This window comes from Panulirus ornatus, chromosome 65 (genome assembly GCF_036320965.1).
Source record: "Panulirus ornatus isolate Po-2019 chromosome 65, ASM3632096v1, whole genome shotgun sequence".
NCBI classification, from domain to species: domain Eukaryota; kingdom Metazoa; phylum Arthropoda; class Malacostraca; order Decapoda; family Palinuridae; genus Panulirus; species Panulirus ornatus.
The window spans coordinates 12977623-12998571 of NC_092288.1; the positions used below are offsets into that span (position 1 = coordinate 12977623).

At 38.9% G+C, this 20949-nt stretch overlaps 1 protein-coding gene across 5 annotated transcripts in view; it reads right to left on the bottom strand.

Moving 5' to 3' along the window:
* LOC139746591 (palmitoyltransferase ZDHHC20-B-like) overlaps positions 1–20949 on the bottom strand; it is a 111188-nt gene that overhangs the window by 57691 nt on the left and 32548 nt on the right. For all 5 annotated transcript variants that reach the window (XM_071657989.1, XM_071657985.1, XM_071657987.1 and 2 more), the window contains exons 8-9: positions 18560–18689; positions 16567–16705 (exon numbers count right to left, since the gene is read on the bottom strand). In XM_071657989.1, coding sequence (XP_071514090.1) covers positions 16567–16705; positions 18560–18689 — 269 coding nt within the window. The remainder of the gene's footprint in view (positions 1–16566; positions 16706–18559; positions 18690–20949) is intronic.

The following is a 20949-nucleotide window of genomic DNA, read 5'->3' on the forward strand; positions in this document are numbered from 1 at the left end:
TGGTCAAATGCCATTACCTCTAACAATCAACTTCCTATCTAATTCTGAATTAGAAATATCATTATCATATCAGATGTATACAACTGGTATACATCCATTAACCCAGTGTTCATATGTTGCGTACACTAGCAATGAATCGCATCGGTACAAAAGACCTTATGACCCTGACCCCTGATACTACTTCAAAAACTTAGGTGAGGAGCATTTTATACAGTATCTATGGAGTAAGTTTTGTCAGCATCCACTTGAGAAGTCATAGCATACACAAGCCTTTAGTGTAAGTTCTGTGTCCAAGACCTGGTCACCTTCATCTTTGATCCTTATCTCCAAAACATAATTAAATGTAGCACTTTCTATGTAGTATTTTGGGTACCAATTTGGTTCACATCTATATATGTAAATTTCACAAAATTAACAGAATTTTAGTTCACAAGAACTTGTGACCTTAACCTTTGACCATAACCCTGAAAACTTTAAGCAGGTGTACAACTCTGTATGCTTTACCTATGGTCCATGCCCAATCACTCAGCTATGACAGACAGAGTTCACTTGGTGTTCACATGGACAGAAAAGGCCAGAGGTGGACTAAAAAGGGAAAACTAATGTCACCCTGTGCTTTGCAGAAGGGGATATGTGTTAACCATAAATATTTTATGTACGTAAAGTATCAATATCAAAGGAGATATAAGAACATCTATAACAAGAACATTGGGTATAGATGAATCAAAGACTGGAGAGTGGTAATGCCTGACACAAAAGAAATCTAACACTGACAAATATAAAGTTATGCTTTCTGGAGATATGAATACAAGCCATGACTTTCAAAAGCTCAAAAATCCACAACTCCAAGTTAATAAAGAGAATGTTGGAGTAATAATCAGTAACAATTTAAATAACACTACATAGTGCATTACAGCATGTAGAAGAGCAAACTAAATGCTACTTCACAACCAGAAACATCGTCCACATACATCAGAAACAATCCTGCATCTTTAGACGCAATAGTAAACTGCATCCTGAATATGCAGTCCAGTTCTGGCAATAAAGAAAAAACAAAATTAGTTTCAACTCTTATATCTCTTCCATATGATGTGGAGCTGAGAGATATTACTTTTCTCTTCTCTTAGGAAAGACTGCCCAAGGACCTGATACAAGTTTTCAAAATTCTGAACTAATTCAACAATGCAAACAATGAAGACTATTTTGTACTTTCATGCACTTATGATGTCACATTGACATCTGATATTTGTAGTGCCATTTGGACATGAATGACACCAACTGGAGTACAATTGGAAATAATTTGCTAAAAATTTATTCCTTAAGCTACTGATGCCATTTTAACAGTGCCCTTCAGAAATGTCTTACGTGTCATAAACAAATATTGTGAGAAACAATCACAACGTAAGTAGTATTGGTAGACAACCAACAACCACGGATAAATATCACAAGTACAACCCACCTGGGCAGTGGGAGAGTCAGTGATGTTTGTGTAGTGATCCAGCACTTCAGTGGCTGTCAAGTGGCACTCCTTTGACCTGGGTAGCTTCTCTTTTCTTTCTGCCTCGCAAACACATGGACTATTGGCATTCAGTCCACAAACATAAAATCTCACCTTGTTACACATAACACTTGCCAACAATTAACTAACACAGCTCATTCTTTGTTACTCAAGATTTTCCTGCAGTGAGCACTATGCGCTAACCTTGCCTTTTGGCAAAATGGTGGGAGCAATAAGTAGAAGTAGAAGGTAGGAACATTTAGGCAGGAGCATTAGCAAGAAACATTAGGTATTAGTAGTAGGTAGAAACGTTTGGCAGGAGCATTACGAAGTAGTCAGTTGGAACATTAAGTAGGAGCTTCTGCAAACAATGTGCTAAAGTTGCCCCCTGCTGATGGCCTGTTAAGGGTGAGGCACTAAAAACTAAGTGGCCTGTTAAGGGTGAGGCACTGAAAAACTAAGTAGCACTAGAGTTCACTAAGTATGGAGGCTCTACTGCCATGGTCACCCCCTTGAGGGAGTTACAGGAGGGAACAGGCATCAACGATACAGATAACTGGATAGATAATCACAAATGTGTAATCAAAACATATAATTACTCAGCATATAATAGTTGTTTGATCCAGGCACTTACCTTTCCTTTTATCATGCTCATCAACCTACAGCATTTGTTACTTTCTATTCTACACGGATTCTCATATAGTTTTCTTTAGAAATGTCTTGCCTAACACATAAACTAATAATACAAGCAATAATCACACAATGGAAATGTGTTATTATCACTCATAATTGGGAGGTGAGTTTTTTTTGAATGGAGAAAAACTGGAGGAAGTGAAGTGTTTTAGATATCTGGGAGTGGATCTGGCAGCGGATAGAACCATGGAAGCAGAAGTGGATCATAGGGTGGGGGAGGGGGCGAAAATTCTGGGAGCCTTGAAGAATGTGTGGAAGTCGAGAACATTATCTCGGAAAGCAAAAATGGGTATGTTTGAAGGAACAGTGGTTCCAACAATGTTGTATGGTTGCGAGGCGTGGGCTATGGATAGAGTTGTGCGCAGGAGGATGGATGTGCTGGAAATGAGATGTTTGAGGACAATGTGTGGTGTGAGGTGGTTTGATCGAGTAAGTAACGTAAGGGTAAGAGAGATGTGTGGAAATAAAAAGAGCGTGGTTGAGAGAGCAGAAGAGGGTGTTTTGAAATGGTTTGGGCACATGGAGAGAATGAGTGAGGAAAGATTGACCAAGAGGATATATGTGTCGGAGGTGGAGGGAACGAGCAGAAGAGGGAGACCAAATTGGAGGTGGAAAGATGGAGTGAAAAAGATTTTGTGTGATCGGGGCCTGAACATGCAGGAGGGTGAAAGGAGGGCAAGGAATAGAGTGAACTGGAGTGATGTGGTATACCGGGGTTGACGTGCTGTCAGTGGATTGAATCAAGGCATGTGAAGCGTCTGGGGTAAACCATGGAAAGCTGTGTAGGTATGTATATTTGCGTGTGTGGACGTATGTATATACATGTGTATGGGGGGGGTTGGGCCATTTCTTTCGTCTGTTTCCTTGCGCTACTCGCAAACGAGGGAGACAGCGACAAAGTATAATAATAAATAAATAAATACAAGCTGTCCTGGGTAAGTGTGGTTATATAGAAGGAGAGATAAGGGAGAGAGCAGTACATGGTAGAAGAGTCATTGGGTCCCTTAATAGAGTAATGAAGGGTAAAGGTGTAAACATGGAAGTGAAGAGAGGATTAAGGGATAGAACAGTCCTTCCAACCCTGACCTATGCAGCCGAAACATGGACATGGAATGCGTCGTCATAGAGGTCACAAATCCAAGCTGTGGAAATGAGCTATTTTAGAAGAGCATGTGCTATGACTAGATGCAATGAAGAAAAAAATGAAAGGGTGTATAAGATGTGGTATGGTAGGGAATGCAAAGGGAGCAAATTGTGGAGGGGTAGAATGGGTGACGTAATACTTTGAGGCGGTTTGGGCAAGACTGGGAGTTTACAAGGAGAGTGTATGACAGTACAATCAAAAGGGTTGGTGTGAGTGGAAGACCACCTGTGACAGGCAAATAGGATGAAAGGATACTGGAGGGAGAGAAATAGCGGAAGAATGCTTGGAATGGCATAAGCAAGGGAGGCATGTAAGGACAGGGATAAGCGGAGACTTTTGCAGTGGCCACCCCTTGATGAGAGTTTCTTGAGTGAAGGGGCATTAGAGATACAGAATAGAACAGAATAGAACATCCACTGACCCATTCCTCAGATACTGTGTATGCAGGCACTTCATGACATTTCAATGTATAAGACCTTTCACCCTGACATCCTAATGTTTATCACATGCAGAACTTTGTGAGTTTTATCTGTAGCACAAGCTTGGTCAATATCCATTCATCTTTTATTCTGATATCATGTGCACAAACAGTAAGTTGTATCTAAGTACATATTACTTTGACTCTTGACTTCTATAAGGTAGTCAGAAGTAAGCTGCAGCTATGGTAAAAGTTTGATCAGTATCACCATTCATCTAATCATATGTTATCATGCACAAAAATTCATCCACATTTTATTCTCATGATTATTCAACCTCAAATGAGATGCAGAGCAAAGCATTAAGTGGCACTGATACAAATATGGTCAATATCCATTTCATCAGATATTGTGGACTGATGCACTTAGTATAATTATCAAACAAATGGTCAAATGCCATTACCTCAAACAATCAACTTCCTATCTAATTCTGAATTAGAAATATCATTATCATATCAGATGTATACAACTGGTATACATCCATTAACCCAGTGTTCATATGTTGCGTACACTAGCAATGAATCGCATCGGTACAAAAGACCTTATGACCCTGACCCCTGATACTACTTCAAAAACTTAGGTGAGGAGCATTTTATACAGTATCTATGGAGTAAGTTTTGTCAGCATCCACTTGAGAAGTCATAGCATACACAAGCCTTTAGTGTAAGTTCTGTGTCCAAGACCTGGTCACCTTCATCTTTGATCCTTATCTCCAAAACATAATTAAATGTAGCACTTTCTACGTAGTATTTTGGGTACCAATTTGGTTCACATCTATATATGTAAATTTCACAAAATTAACAGAATTTTAGTTCACAAGAACTTGTGACCTTAACCTTTGACCATAACCCTGAAAACTTTAAGCAGGTGTACAACTCTGTATGCTTTACCTATGGTCCATGCCCAATCACTCAGCTATGACAGACAGAGTTCACTTGGTGTTCACATGGACAGAAAAGGCCAGAGGTGGACTAAAAAGGGAAAACTAATGTCACCCTGTGCTTTGCAGAAGGGGATATGTGTTAACCATAAATATTTTATGTACGTAAAGTATCAATATCAAAGGAGATATAAGAACATCTATAACAAGAACATTGGGTATAGATGAATCAAAGACTGGAGAGTGGTAATGCCTGACACAAAAGAAATCTAACACTGACAAATATAAAGTTATGCTTTCTGGAGATATGAATACAAGCCATGACTTTCAAAAGCTCAAAAATCCACAACTCCAAGTTAATAAAGAGAATGTTGGAGTAATAATCAGTAACAATTTAAATAACACTACATAGTGCATTACAGCATGTAGAAGAGCAAACTAAATGCTACTTCACAACCAGAAACATCGTCCACATACATCAGAAACAATCCTGCATCTTTAGACGCAATAGTAAACTGCATCCTGAATATGCAGTCCAGTTCTGGCAATAAAGAAAAAACAAAATTAGTTTCAACTCTTATATCTCTTCCATATGATGTGGAGCTGAGAGATATTACTTTTCTCTTCTCTTAGGAAAGACTGCCCAAGGACCTGATACAAGTTTTCAAAATTCTGAACTAATTCAACAATGCAAACAATGAAGACTATTTTGTACTTTCATGCACTTATGATGTCACATTGACATCTGATATTTGTAGTGCCATTTGGACATGAATGACACCAACTGGAGTACAATTGGAAATAATTTGCTAAAAATTTATTCCTTAAGCTACTGATGCCATTTTAACAGTGCCCTTCAGAAATGTCTTACGTGTCATAAACAAATATTGTGAGAAACAATCACAACGTAAGTAGTATTGGTAGACAACCAACAACCATGGATAAATATCACAAGTACAACCCACCTGGGCAGTGGGAGAGTCAGTGATGTTTGTGTAGTGATCCAGCACTTCAGTGGCTGTCAAGTGGCACTCCTTTGACCTGGGTAGCTTCTCTTTTCTTTCTGCCTCGCAAACACATGGACTATTGGCATTCAGTCCACAAACATAAAATCTCACCTTGTTACACATAACACTTGCCAACAATTAACTAACACAGCTCATTCTTTGTTACTCAAGATTTTCCTGCAGTGAGCACTATGCGCTAACCTTGCCTTTTGGCAAAATGGTGGGAGCAATAAGTAGAAGTAGAAGGTAGGAACATTTAGGCAGGAGCATTAGCAAGAAACATTAGGTATTAGTAGTAGGTAGAAACGTTTGGCAGGAGCATTACGAAGTAGTCAGTTGGAACATTAAGTAGGAGCTTCTGCAAACAATGTGCTAAAGTTGCCCCCTGCTGATGGCCTGTTAAGGGTGAGGCACTAAAAACTAAGTGGCCTGTTAAGGGTGAGGCACTGAAAAACTAAGTAGCACTAGAGTTCACTAAGTATGGAGGCTCTACTGCCATGGTCACCCCCTTGAGGGAGTTACAGGAGGGAACAGGCATCAACGATACAGATAACTGGATAGATAATCACAAATGTGTAATCAAAACATATAATTACTCAGCATATAATAGTTGTTTGATCCAGGCACTTACCTTTCCTTTTATCATGCTCATCAACCTACAGCATTTGTTACTTTCTATTCTACATGGATTCTCATATAGTTTTCTTTAGAAATGTCTTGCCTAACACATAAACTAATAATACAAGCAATAATCACACAATGGAAATGTGTTATTATCACTCATAATTGGGAGGTGAGTTTGAATGGAGAAAAACTGGAGGAAGTGAAGTGTTTTAGATATCTGGGAGTGGATCTGGCAGCGGATGGAACCATGGAAGCGGAAGTGGATCATAGGGTGGGGGAGGGGGCGAAAATTCTGGGAGCCTTGAAGAATGTGTGGAAGTCGAGAACATTATCTCGGAAAGCAAAAATGGGTATGTTTGAAGGAACAGTGGTTCCAACAATGTTGTATGGTTGCGAGGCGTGGGCTATGGATAGAGTTGTGCGCAGGAGGATGGATGTGCTGGAAATGAGATGTTTGAGGACAATGTGTGGTGTGAGGTGGTTTGATCGAGTAAGTAACGTAAGGGTAAGAGAGATGTGTGGAAATAAAAAGAGCGTGGTTGAGAGAGCAGAAGAGGGTGTTTTGAAATGGTTTGGGCACATGGAGAGAATGAGTGAGGAAAGATTGACCAAGAGGATATATGTGTCGGAGGTGGAGGGAACGAGCAGAAGAGGGAGACCAAATTGGAGGTGGAAAGATGGAGTGAAAAAGATTTTGTGTGATCGGGGCCTGAACATGCAGGAGGGTGAAAGGAGGGCAAGGAATAGAGTGAACTGGAGCGATGTGGTATACCGGGGTTGACGTGCTGTCAGTGGATTGAATCAAGGCATGTGAAGCGTCTGGGGTAAACCATGGAAAGCTGTGTAGGTATGTATATTTGCGTGTGTGGACGTATGTATATACATGTGTATGGGGGTGGGTTGGGCCATTTCTTTCGTCTGTTTCCTTGCGCTACTTCGCAAACGCGGGAGACAGCGACAAAGCAAAAAAAAAAAAAAAAAAAATTACATATCTATATCAGTTGTTTGAGCCATGTGCTAACCATTTGTTATCTTATGCTCATCCAAACACATAGTACTTTCTTCTATTTAACACTGAATTATATACAGTTCTCTTCAGTAATGTCTTACCTAACTAACACATCCAAAAGTATTATTCAATAATAAAAACAGTGGAGGTAAGTTTCCATTTTCCAAAAGAAGGAACAGAGAAGAGGGCCAGGTGAGGATATTCCCTCAAAGGCCCAGTCCTCTGTTCTTAACGCTACCTCGCTATCGCGGGAAATGGCGAATAGTATGAAAAAAAAAAAAAAAAAAAAAAAAACAGTGGAGATACCAGGGAGAAAGTGAGAAGAACTAGTATCCTGCCAAGCCACCAAAGCCATTAGAGCAGGAGGCTGGGAAAGCTTGTGCCCGAAGCCTACAGATAAGGCCTCACCCTCTGTGCAGCAGTGTGTTAAAATACAAGGTAATACAGTCATCAGAATATATGGAATAAAACCTAATTATAGCAAATAGGTGTAACATTAAAGTGGAACAAAGTTTCTTTCCAAATGGAATTGCTGAAGACTTGAAAAAATTACAAGCATGTGTTGTAATGAAAACTATTAACACCAAACACTATATGGATGAATATTTCTTACATCCAGATATTCACTAATCAAAAAAATAATATTCACACATAAAACAACACACACCCTTTCAACCTAAATCTGAGAGATAACTTCTCTGAGTGAAACAATGACACAAAGTAGGATAGTACAGTAAAACACTGTATTGAGTATATTAGCAATGTGATAAATCAATTTTGACAGTAGCTAATTGGTGTTTCAATTCCTTTTGTTCCAATTTGTTCTATATCTGCAATGCAAAGTTTTTCTTCAGTTCTTTTATTTGCTGGGTGTTGTTGCTGGAAGAATGGAAGGTGGGAGTGAGCCTTCTTACCATTCAACTGGTATGTGAACCAACCATCTTGAATAGCTAACAACATATACCCAAGTCATAGGCCAAAAGGCCTTCTGTTACTTCTTCATAGGTACTATAAAATATTCACAGAGGTGAATTAGTAAGACTTATTCTTTCTTTAGTTATACTCATCAGACTATACATAACTAGACTTCTACCTAAGTGTAAAAAGCAGACTTTTCACATATATCACAACTTGAAAATTGACTTGAATGCACTATAGAACTACGCTGATTCATCAGCTCTTTAAACATCTGTCTTACCATCCTGACTTACCAGCTCCTTAAATATGTCTAATAATGTCAAAAGTGAAATTTTGCAACAGACATGCAAGCAGTCTGCAAATAAAATGAAATAGTTTATGAGGCTGATGAGAAACACTGTCATCTACCTTTTTTTTATATAATATGTTGCTTACTCCCTTGCAGAAATCTCATAAATCCCACAGATTCATCAACCATAATCTTATCCTCCTTAATCTTAGCCTCTGACATCAGCATAGACAAAGCAGAGTTAAAAGATGTAAGGATGGCAGAGCTTTCAGCAATGCTACACAATTAAGAAAGGCCTAAATGCTTGTTCATTTTCAGTCAATGGTTTCTTGTTTGTAGTGGTGATGACAAAGAAGACTGCTTCTGTAGCAGCAGCTTTTTGTTACTGTTGCTGATGCTGTCAGAAGTGACCCAGCCTCAGCGGCTACTTCCTATGGAGCTTTTATCCTTAGCAAAAGAAAATCAGTTTTGAGATCTAGAATAATACAAGTGACACATGGGTTAGGAAGTCCACAGCAAAATCTTTAACTACTGGTCTATCGGAAGCTTCTCATTTGTACAAGAATTTCAAAAAGCTTTGAAAAGTATCTTTCACTCACATTCCTACATTCAACCTGCAAACATTCAACACTGCAACAGGTCACCCAATAATCCATGTGATGACCACCTTTACTTTCCAAAACTGTAAGAGCAAGAACCTCAAAGAAATTTTCCTTGACCAATCAGATGGATGGGAAACAAAAGATGGTCTTTCCAGTCCATGTATTATCAGGACAAAACCAGACTTATTCTTTTGTAAAACTAAAACTGATACAATGCACATCCTAATGAAATCAGAATACCAGTGCCTAGTTCTGACATGAAAAAACTGAGCGAATGATGACATCTAGTTTAAGCATCACAAAATTTCATCCAGAAATCACTCATCAATGTCCTCTGAAACAATTACCAATTACAGTTTCATCATAGGGTAAAAGACACTTTATGTACCTCAGTGATGATCAGAAAGGATGGTAGTGAAATAGCTGAAGAAGAGAGAAGTTTTGCAAAGTTTATCAACTGAAGGTCCACTAAAAGCTCTAGGGAATGGAATTTTAAGTGTAGAATGTGCTAAAACTTGCAGGATATTCTTCCAGCATGAATGTGAAATCAAAGTTGTCCAAAATTCAGAGTGAGCCTGATAGCTTATGCAGTATAATAGGATTCAAAATATATATGGCAAAGACCAAAGATGAAAAAAAGATACATTCACTGAAGAATCGGTTAAAATGATGAAGGAATAAAGCTTTACAAAATAGCAAAGCCATGCAGGATGTATGACATGAAAGGGTGGTAAAGATCTAGGACAATGATAATAGAATATGTGGGAAAAAGATGGACAGACACACAGAAAACTGTTTAGGGCTAGAAATAATCTAAATAAAGATGCCAAGGGAATGATACTGTCATCTGCAACAAGGGATTCTGCATAAGATTACGGAGGTGTGAATGGAAATAATCTTGCTTGAGGAATCATTCTAGAGTGCATGGTGAAAAACAAAAGAGTTCTTACAGGGTGGAAGCCTTTGTTCACTTTAGCACACTGGACATATGTTGAGGATTTCTGCAAATGAAATGGTATGCTGTAAACACTTTATCTATCCCATATGAATGAAAATGGATTTAAAAGATAACAGATACAGAAAAGGATAGTTGTATGAGCAATTATAATCATATGTATGAGATGAAAAGGTGTAAAAGATGTATGCAGCAATTATAGGGGATATGACTGTTAAGTTTTATCCCTGGGGATAGGGGAGAAAGAATACTTCCCACGTATTCCCTGCGTGTCGTAGAAGGCGACTAAAAGGGGAGGGAGCGGGGGGCTGGAAATCCTCCCCTCTCGTTTTTTTTTTTTTTTTTTTTTTCCCCAAAAGAAGGAACAGAGAATTGGGCCAGGTGAGGGTATTCCCTCAAAGGCCCAGTCTCCTCTGTTCTTAACGCTACCTCGCTAATGCGGGAAATGGCGAATAGTTTGAAAGAAAAAGAAAGAAAGATGACTGTTAAGTAAACCAGGAAAAGTGTATACAAGAATATCAATTGACAGTGATGAAAGTGACTGAATGCAGAAAAAGTAAAGAGCAAGAGGTTTCAGGAAAGGTAAGGGATGTGTGGATCAGATTTTTGTCATAAAGATGACCATGGAAAAGTATTTAGTGGAAGGCAAGTTGTATGCAGCTTTTATGGATCTGGAGAAAGTGTATGACAGAGCTGAGTGAATTGCTTTTGGGATGTGTTAAGGATATATGATACAGGGGGAAAACTGTTGGATGGTGTGAAAGCCTTCAACAGAGGAGCAAATGAGTGTGAGAGTGGATGGAGAGCTGAGCAAAAGTCTTGGGGTACATGTAGGTGTGAGGCAGGGCTGTGAAATAAGAGATGAAAGCAAAACTAGGGGAAAAGGGTGCAGAGATGGAGTGTGGCAGAGATAAGATGGATAGTGGCAGGCCTGTACACAGATGATACTGTGTTGTTTGCAGAGAGTGAAGAGGAGCTGCATAAGGTTGTGTGTTTTACAATGTGTGTAAACGGAAGAATTTGAAGGAAAATGCAAGTAAAAGGAAAGTAATGGTGTATGAAAGGAAACCGTGTGAAAGTATAGATTTTGTGAAACCATAAAGAGCGAAAGAATAAAGTGTACTAAATAGCGCAGTGGATATGGGGAGAAAAAGACTGGAAGCGAGAGAATTTAAGTACCTGGGAACTGTCTTTCCTAAGTGTGGTGATATGGAAGGAGTGATAAGGGACAGAGCAGTAAAGGGCAGAACAGTCATTGGGTCCCTTAAAAGAATAATGCAGGGTAGAGGTGTAAGCATGAAAGTGAAGAAAGAATTAAGGGACAGCATAGCCGAAACATGGATGTGGAATGAGGCACAGAGGTTAAGAATCCAGGCAGTGGAAATGAGCTATTTTAGAAGAGCATGTGGTGTGACTAGATGGAATGACGAAAGAAATGAAAGGGTGTATAAGAGATGTAGTATAGAAAGGAATGCAAAGGGAATGAATTATCGAGTGGTAGAATGGGTGAAACTTAATACTTTGAGGTGGTTTGAGTATGTGGAAAGAATGCAAGACTGGGAGTTTACTAGGAGAGTATACAATAGCACAATTAAAAGGGTTGAAGTGAGTGGGAGACCACCTGTGACATGGGCAAATAGGACAGAAGAATACTAGAGGGAGAGAAACAGAGGATGAATGCATGGAATTGTGTATGTGAGGGAGGTATGTAAGGACAGGGATAAGTGGTGACTCTTTTGCCATGGCCACCCCTTGATGGGAGTTTCCGGAGGGAATGGGCATCAGAGATAGAGATAGATAGATACAGATGAACACAGAACTATAATCTAAGCAATGAAATTAAAGAAAATGAGAACCATAATGATTGAGAACAAGAATGATGTACAGGATCAGATTCCAACGGATCAAACTGGAAAGCTAAGGGAAAAAATTTATTTTCCTCAATTGTGTAACTCTCTACACAAAGCAATGGAAGGGAACCAAAAAAAAAAAATGGAATTGCACAAAGGATCTATTAACAAACCCATCTTCCCGTACCAGACACAGTACTTTGAAAGAGTATATGTAAAAAAGCTCCCACTTAGCCCTTATTTCAAGATAACAAAACAAAATCTGGGGACAGTATATCTAGGAGTCAAAACAGAGAAAGAAGAAGTCATACAAACTTACAGCTAGAGGCTTTAAATCTGCCCTTCATGGAAAGAAGAGTGAAGGGTGACCTGATTACAACCATTATGTTTTTAAAACAGATCAATGACACAGACAATGACGAGTTTCTGTAGAAATGTAGGGATGGGGTGACCAGAGGATTTAACATAAAATCAAACAAGAAACTTAAAAAAAAATATGTATAGAAGTACTTTATAGTATAAGAATAGTGGATGAATGAACAGAATGACTAATGACATGGTTAATGTAGACAGCATACATGAGTCTAAGATGTATGCCAGCAGAAAATGTTCAAGAGATGGGGCCCCATACAAGTAGGTAATTACACATATGTGCTGAAGCTAAGAGCAGACCTATTAGAAATACTCTTCAAGATATCACTGGAGAGAAGTAGAGTGCTAAGAGAATGGAAAAGGGTGCATGTCATACCTATCTACATGAAAGATGACTGAGAACAAGTGCTGGACAACAGACCAGTCTCACAGACTGTGGTCAGTAAGATTCTGGAAATTCATTTACAAACCAAATGGATGACTTTCTATGTAGGGAAAATTGCCCCATTGAGAGACAGCATGGTTTTATGGAAGAGGGGTCCTTTGTAACAAACCTTTCAATTTTTCTATGCAAGATTTGAGCTGTGTCTTAGACAAAAGGCAAGGTCGGATGGACTGTTTCTATCTGTACTGCCAGAGAGTATTTGCATGGAAGGCTGATTAAGAGGCTGGGTCATCAGGCAGGAATAAGGAGGAAACTCCTTCAATAGAAGAAAGATTACCTCAGTAGAAGGGAGTAAAAAGACATATAACAGAAGAGCCCTCTCCAAATAAGTCAAAGCAACCAGCAGAGTTCCACAGGATTCAGTTCTAGAACTGTTCTTGGTCAATATATATGACTTGCCTGAATGTACAACCTCCTTCCTGAATAAGTTTGTAGATGCAAAGGTTATAAAAGAAGTGAAAAGCAAGGAGCACTGCATCATCTCACATACGAACTTAATCACACTCAAAAAAAAGGTCTGATATATGGTTGATGAAATTCATCCACAGCAATTAAAATTTATGATGGGACAGAGTGAAAAAGACCTTAATATGATCTTTATATAGTGTGCAATGAACTTTAGGAATCTGGGTGAGAGAAGGATCTGGGAAGAGATATCATCCCTAACCTTTTGCCAAAGACCTGCGCTAGGAGAATAGTTAAGGAGACAAATTGTCTGCTAGCAAATATTTGAATAATCTTCAAGTATATGGATAAGAAAATAACAAGTTGTTCATGTCCTACACACAACTTCTCAAGTTTGGTCACCACACCTAAGAAGCACAAAGAGTGAATAAAGGTCCACAGGAGGGAAACAAAGATGGTACCAGGATTAAGAGAGATTAATTACAGGGAAAGGCTGGAAGTTTTCAATTTGCCCACCCTGAAACAAAGAAGAGTAAGGGGTAACCTGATAACCTCTAAATTCTTAAAACAGATCGATGACTCAGACAGTGAACAGTTCTTTGAGAAGTGTAGAGATAGAACCACCACAAGACATTACATGAAATAAAGAAAACATTTAAGGAAATTGTAAAGAAGTGCTTTTATTCTATAAGAGAGGTGGATAAATGGAACAAAAAGACTGAGAAAAAGGTGACAGCAAATAGAAATTTGAAAAGTTGTACAACAGCAGTAAATGTTCAAGACATGGGGCCCCCTGAGTGTAAAACTCCCTCCCTATATAGTAAAAATAATTAATTACACACAATCACTCTTCTTTTTTCCTTAGTAGTACTTTGTCACTGTCTCCCGCATTAGCGAGGTAGCGCAAGGAAACAGATGAAAGAATGGCCCAACCCACCTACAAACGCATGTATATACATACACGTCCACACATGCACATACACATACCTATACATCTCAACATATACATATATATAAACACACAGACACATACATATATACACATGTACATAATTCATAGTCTGCCCTTATTCATTCCCGTCGCCACCCCACCAAACATGAAATGACAACCTTCTACCCCCACATGTGCACGAGGTAGCACTAGGAAATGACAACAAAGGCCACATTCGTTCACACTCAGTCTCTAGCTGTCATGTATAATGCACCGAAACCACAACTCCCTTTCCAGATCCAGCCCCACAAAACTTTCCATGATTTACCCCAGACGCTTCACATGCCCTGATTCAATCCATTGACAGCACATCAACCCCAGTATACCACATTGTTCCAATTCACTCTATGACTTGCATGCCTTTCACCCTTCTGCATATATATCATATTATTATATTATACTTTGTCGCTGTCTCACGCGTTAGCGAGGTAGTGCAAGGAAACAGATGAAAGAATGGCCCAACCCACCCACATACATATGTATATACATACACGTCCACACACGCACATATACATACCTATACATCTCAACAGATACATATATACATACACACACAGACATATGCATATATACACATGTACATAATTCATACTGTCTGCCTTTATTCATTCCCGTCACCATCCCGCCACACATGAAATAACAACCCCCTCCCCCACATGTGCGTGAGGTAGTGCTAGGAAAAGACAACAAAGGCCACATTCGTTCACACTCAGTCTCTAGCTGTCATTTATAGTGCACCAAAACCACAGCTTCCTTTCCACATCCAGGCCCCACAAAACCTTCCATGCTTTACCCCAGATGCTTCACATGCCTTGGTTCAATCCACTGACAGCACGTCGACCCCAGTATACCATATCATTCCAATTCACTCTATTCCTTGCACGCCTTTCACCCTCCTGCATGTTCAGGCCCTGATCACTCAAAATCTTTTTCACTCCATCTTTCCACCTTCAATTTGGTCTCCCACTTCTCGTTCCCTCCACCTCTGACATATATATCCTCTTGGTCAATCTTTCCTCACTCATTCTCTCCAAGCAACCAAACCATTTCAAAACATCCTCTTCTGCTCTCTCAACCACACTCTTTTTATTACCACACATCTCTCTTACCCTTTCATTACTTATTCGATCAAACCACCTCACACCACATATTGTCCTCAAACATCTCATTTCCAGCACATCCACCCTCCTCTGCACAACTCTATCTATAGCCCACGCCTCGCAACCATATATAATTGTTGGAACCACTATTCCTTCAAACATACCCATTTTTGCTTTCCAAGATAACATTCTCGACTTCCACACATTTTTCTATGCTCCCATCCACTCCTATATACACATATATACATACACACACACACATATATGTACATATACATACCTACATGTGCATATACATATACATACACAGGCATATACATATATATACACATGTACATATTCATACTCACCTGCCTTCATCTAGTCCCGATGCCACCCCGCCCCACAGGAAAGAGCATAGCTACCCACTGCATTAGCGAGGTAGCAACAAGAAAACAGACAAAAAAAGCCACATTCATTCACAATCAGTTTCTAGCTGTCATGTGTAATGTATTGAAACCACAGCTCCCTATCCACATCCAGGTTCCACAAACTTTTCCATGGTTTACCTCAGACATTTTACATGCCCTGGTTCAGTCCATTGACAGAACGTCGACTCCAGTATACCACATCATTCCAATTCAGACCTTTCAGACCTTTCCATGGTTCCCGAAGCCACTTCACATTCCCTTGTTTAGTCCACTGATAGCATGTTGCTTCTTGAATACATCATCATTCTAATTCATTGTATCCTGTGAATTGCCTTTCATCCTACTGCATGCTTATGACCTAAAAACTTAAAAAATATTTTCTTACTCCATCCTTCCATCTCCAGTTTGGTTTACCCATTCTTTACCCCTAGACCTGTGACACATATATCCTCTTTCTATGTACCAACTATTGCTAAAAGGTAATATTTTTGGAAGGAGTAAATCCAATAAGGGATAAGTAGCACAAAAGCTATATAAAACTGTGCATTTATCCCTAAGGTTGTTTGCCAGCAACAGGCATGAATGCTAATTGAGAGTATTTTAAAAAATAATCCAAGTATTCTTAAAGTGAATGAAACTTTCCATTGAGCAGAGAGAAGCTGGTTTGGCACGGGTCTTCCCAACTCATCAGCCAAAACATAAGTACAATAAAACCTGGATCAAATCACTAAAATAAAACTACTGAAAATATTACCTTACCTGACATTGGCAGAGTATGAGATGCAACGGCTGTCTTCAACTCAGAAATTCTTAGCCCCTCAACATAACCATACTTCACAAAATAATAACCAGAAGATCAACCACACCAAAGACTTCCATAAAGGTTTGAGATACTCACCTTGACGCCACTGGCAGGAACCACATGTTCTTATTATCCCCGAACACTTCAATAAAATTATTGAATGCACCCAAGCTAAAGCCGTCCTTGTCCTGCATCCATGTATGATTCACCCGGAAGATGGGGGCACGAAAAGATTCTGTTCAGATACATGTACATTAGTGTTTTTCACTGAATCATCAATCAGAATCATGTTTCATTGATTTTACAATCATCTATTGACCAATCTATCCAGCTAATGAGGTGGATCAAAATCACTGCCTCTGAACATCATTCACACATCTCCTCAACCCATGCCTCATGTGTTATAGTGAAAAATATATGTCCATAACACTAAAAGTGATTCTAACCTGATTTTTGCATATGAATGTTTCCATTCATACTGCTTCCATTCACAAAATGCTTCCACAGCATCCAATCCTAAATAATTCCTCTAACGTCATCTAAGATATTCTTAGCCCTGGTCAATTCTCTCACAACATCTATCCATTTCTTCTGCAATCAATCTCTACTATACTGCTAAATACCTTCCTGACCAACCCATCATCTGCCATAAATTCTGTATGACCATAACACCCTAAAAGACTTTTACTCATATGTTCTCCAAAGACTTATCATACCATGTAATCTAATTTTCATTCTTCAATCTATCTATCAGCCAATTCCAACTACGCTATACAAATCATCTACGTCTACCATTCACATTTCTCAACCTATCCTGACCTACATCTATCTATCTATCTGTATCTCTAGCACCCATTCCCTTTGGGAACTCCCTCAAGGGGGGTGGCCACAGCAGAGTCTCCATAACTAATGAACTCTATTGCCACTTCTTAGCCTTTAGTGCCTCACTCTTAAAGGGCCACTAGCAGAGGGCAACTCGAGCACAGTCTTTTCAGAGGTTCCAACCAAATGTTCCTAGTAAGTACATCTACCAAATGAGTCTACCTTATGTTCCTGCCTAATGTTCCAACCTACTACTTCTACCTAATGCTCTTACATACCACTTTCACCTAATGCTCCTGTCTAAAATTCCTATCTACTACTTCCAACTTATGTGCACTAGCATTTCATGCAAGCTTCTTGTGTACATATTAAAATTTTTCTCATACAGCATAAGCAAAGCCTTTTAAATTCAGCTTTTCCACTATTCTCCTTATCAAACTTTACCCCAAATACCCAAACTCCTCCACATACTCCAGTTCTTCACCAAGAAAACTGATCTGACACTGTTTTTGCCAATCCTTCTCTAAAATTCGCATCATATGTTTCTCAGCATTAACTTTCAGCATCCTCCTCCTACATGCCTCACCTGAGAGGCCCACCATCCTCCTCCTACATGCCTCATCTGAGTGGCCCACCATCCTCCTCCTACATGCCTCATCTGAGTGGCCCACAATTATTTTCAAACCTTTCACTGATTTAGCTAATGTGTATGCAATAATGATGGTAACTTCCTTTTTGTTCCTTCATAGTTAGCATCATCTCGTAATCATCCCACCTCCTCTGAACTTAAGCACTGTCCACTCCATAAAAACATTAAATATCCATGGTGACATCTCACATGCTTGATGCTTTCTCACACTTATTTCAAACCACTTGCTCATTCCACCACTTACATAAACTACTTACATTATAAAAGTACTTCATGGCACACAGAGGTCTTCCTAAAGGGCTACCTTCTCATCAAAATTTATTTTCAAAAGGACAATGATTGCTACTTAAAATTTGCATCACTGGTATACTTCCAGACACCCAAACCACACTAGTGAGTGCAACAGGTAAGTGAAAGGTCAATGAACAGCTAGTACATGAAACAAACAGGTATAACAAACTAAAGATGTAGGGCAATAGTAGGTCTTAGTTGCCTGGAAGGCACTACATTTGAAAAAATTCCTTCTATATCTGACACACCTGCTTACATAGACTAACAAATGAAGAAAAAGCAAACAAGTTCTTACAAAATAATAACAAAATTCATTGTCATACTTACCCAGGGTGGACCTATTCTTGATGACTAAGAAGACGTGGTACCCAAACAATGAAACCAAACTGATGGCAAACATAATGGACACAAAGAAGACGAATAGTATATGGAACTTCCCATCAACATCAAGCTGATTCTGAGGATCAACAGAATTTATTCTATCAGTAATAAAAGAACTCACATTTCCAAAATCTTTCTATCAATAATGTTTCAAAACTCAGTTTTAAGAGATTCAACATTACCTATGTCCCTGATAGCAAAATTAAACTTTAAATTAATGTAAAGAGATGGTTTGTGTTGTAATCATGAGAGAGAGAGAGAGAGAGAGAGAGAGAGAGAGAGAGAGAGGAGAGAGAGAGAGAGAGAGAGAGAGAGAGAGAGAGAGAGAGAGAGAGAGAGAGAGAGAGAGAGAGAGAGAGAGAGAGAGAGGGTAAAGAACAAAGAAAAAAAAATGGTGATACACATTTAAACCCTTGTGACAAAAGCTGGAGATGGAATAATCTTTGAGGTCTGTTATATGTCAAATATGCATGTGCAATACTTTTGTGTCTAGGGCAGGAAAGACCAGATGATGAAAATAAATGTATGATGATCAGCAATTGAAATAAGACCAAACTACTAAAGGCAAAATATGCAAAAGCTCCTGAAATGGATGGAAAAAATAGAGTGCTGAAGGAAATGAGAGAGTGCTTCACATTCTATGCAATGTGTATAGACATATGAAAAAGGGTAATGTTCCTTGGGACTGCAACACTAAAAATATACAAACATCTGGAAATTGGGAGGGGAAGGCAGCTCACATTATTATCTTACTCCCTTTATTATCAGTTTCTCCTCATTTTTTTTTTAAATATTCTCATGTTATCAGCGCTGCTTTTATAAATAAACTTATGATACATCACATGCTAACCTTGTTAATCCATTACAGATAATTTTAGTATCTGTTGATGTATAAGCTTCTGTGGTCTTTAAATTTTTTCTCAATGATTTTGATGTATCACTTTATGTATATACTATAAAACAATAATCACTTACAATGTTATCCAAGAAGATCAGTCAAAGTGATTATCTAAATTATGATAAACCACAGGCAGAAGGAAGTAATGATTCATAAAAAATTGAAATATTTAATTTAAAAAATGTGATGCAAACCTGAAGTCTAAAGTGGTTCATCAATTACCTTGCATCTTTAAAAGCTAACTATTGTGACCACCTTTTACAGCAACTAGTTATACAGAGCAACTTACACTATCTAGAGGTCACTTGAGCTTAACCTAGCAGGGCTGGTGGTGTTCATGAAAACGTCTATTATCAGTCGTACTTTTTAGTATGACAGGCTACATACTTAGTTACTTCCTGCCCTAGGAGTCCCATCTATCATCTATGGGGATTCCATATAACTTAGGAAGGGGCCATAAAGTGTACTGATGTGTGTGTGCGTGTGTGTGTGTGTGTGTGTGTGTCAATGTGGAGAGAGTGCAGGGCAAATGAGCAGTAAGTGTTCAATGTCCACATTGTGGGAGTAGCACCATGGGCATGAAGGGACTTAAGATATGTTGAGAATCAGTATTTGTAATGTTGTAGGGATTGGCTATGACCACACTATACATAGAAGAGTGCAACTCATGTATTCTGAGAAGTGTGATTTCAGACAAGTTTATGCTGTATGGTGGTGTTTAAGACTAAGTTGTTGAGTGTGGATGTTTAGTGCTTCATGAATCATTGCCATGAGTAAACATCTTGTAAGTAATATATTTGTTATGGGTGGGAGGATATGAGTATAGGCTGCTGATCTGTGAGGCAGTCGTAAGCTTTCATTTCTAGTTGCAGGTCAGAGGCGAGTCATGCATTGGTTTGGACGAGAGGGGTCTAATGACGCAGCGAGGAATTAAACACAAAGCATACCGATGTAAGACTGCATTCATATGATCTCTGTTTCACTGTCTGCATGCTGAGCGTTTGTGGTTGCAAGACAGACACTAATTGTTCTCAGAGCTCTATTTTGCATAGCTTACAGCTTTTGTTATATTTGATTTTGAGATGGTAGATGACCAGGCAGGTGAGGCACAGCTTAGGCATGAGAGGATAAACTGTTTGTAGAGAATACTTAGGGATTCTTTTTCTTGTCCAAATATGGTACCAGTTAGAGTTCTGAGATCATTTAGTTCATATGTTACATTTATGCTAGTGTTTGTGGCATGGGAAGTGAATACCAAGTGTTTCATATATGATGCCTAGAATAGGTGTCGTTTTGTTGGGTGAGAGTGACTGTCCATTCAAGTTGATCTGAAGGTGCAGATTGGATTCAAGTCAGTCTAGGGTTGAAAAGTTGACTGAAGATTTCTGTGGAGAAGCACTAGTTCTTTCCTAAATGAATCACTGTTCTAAATGTGTGA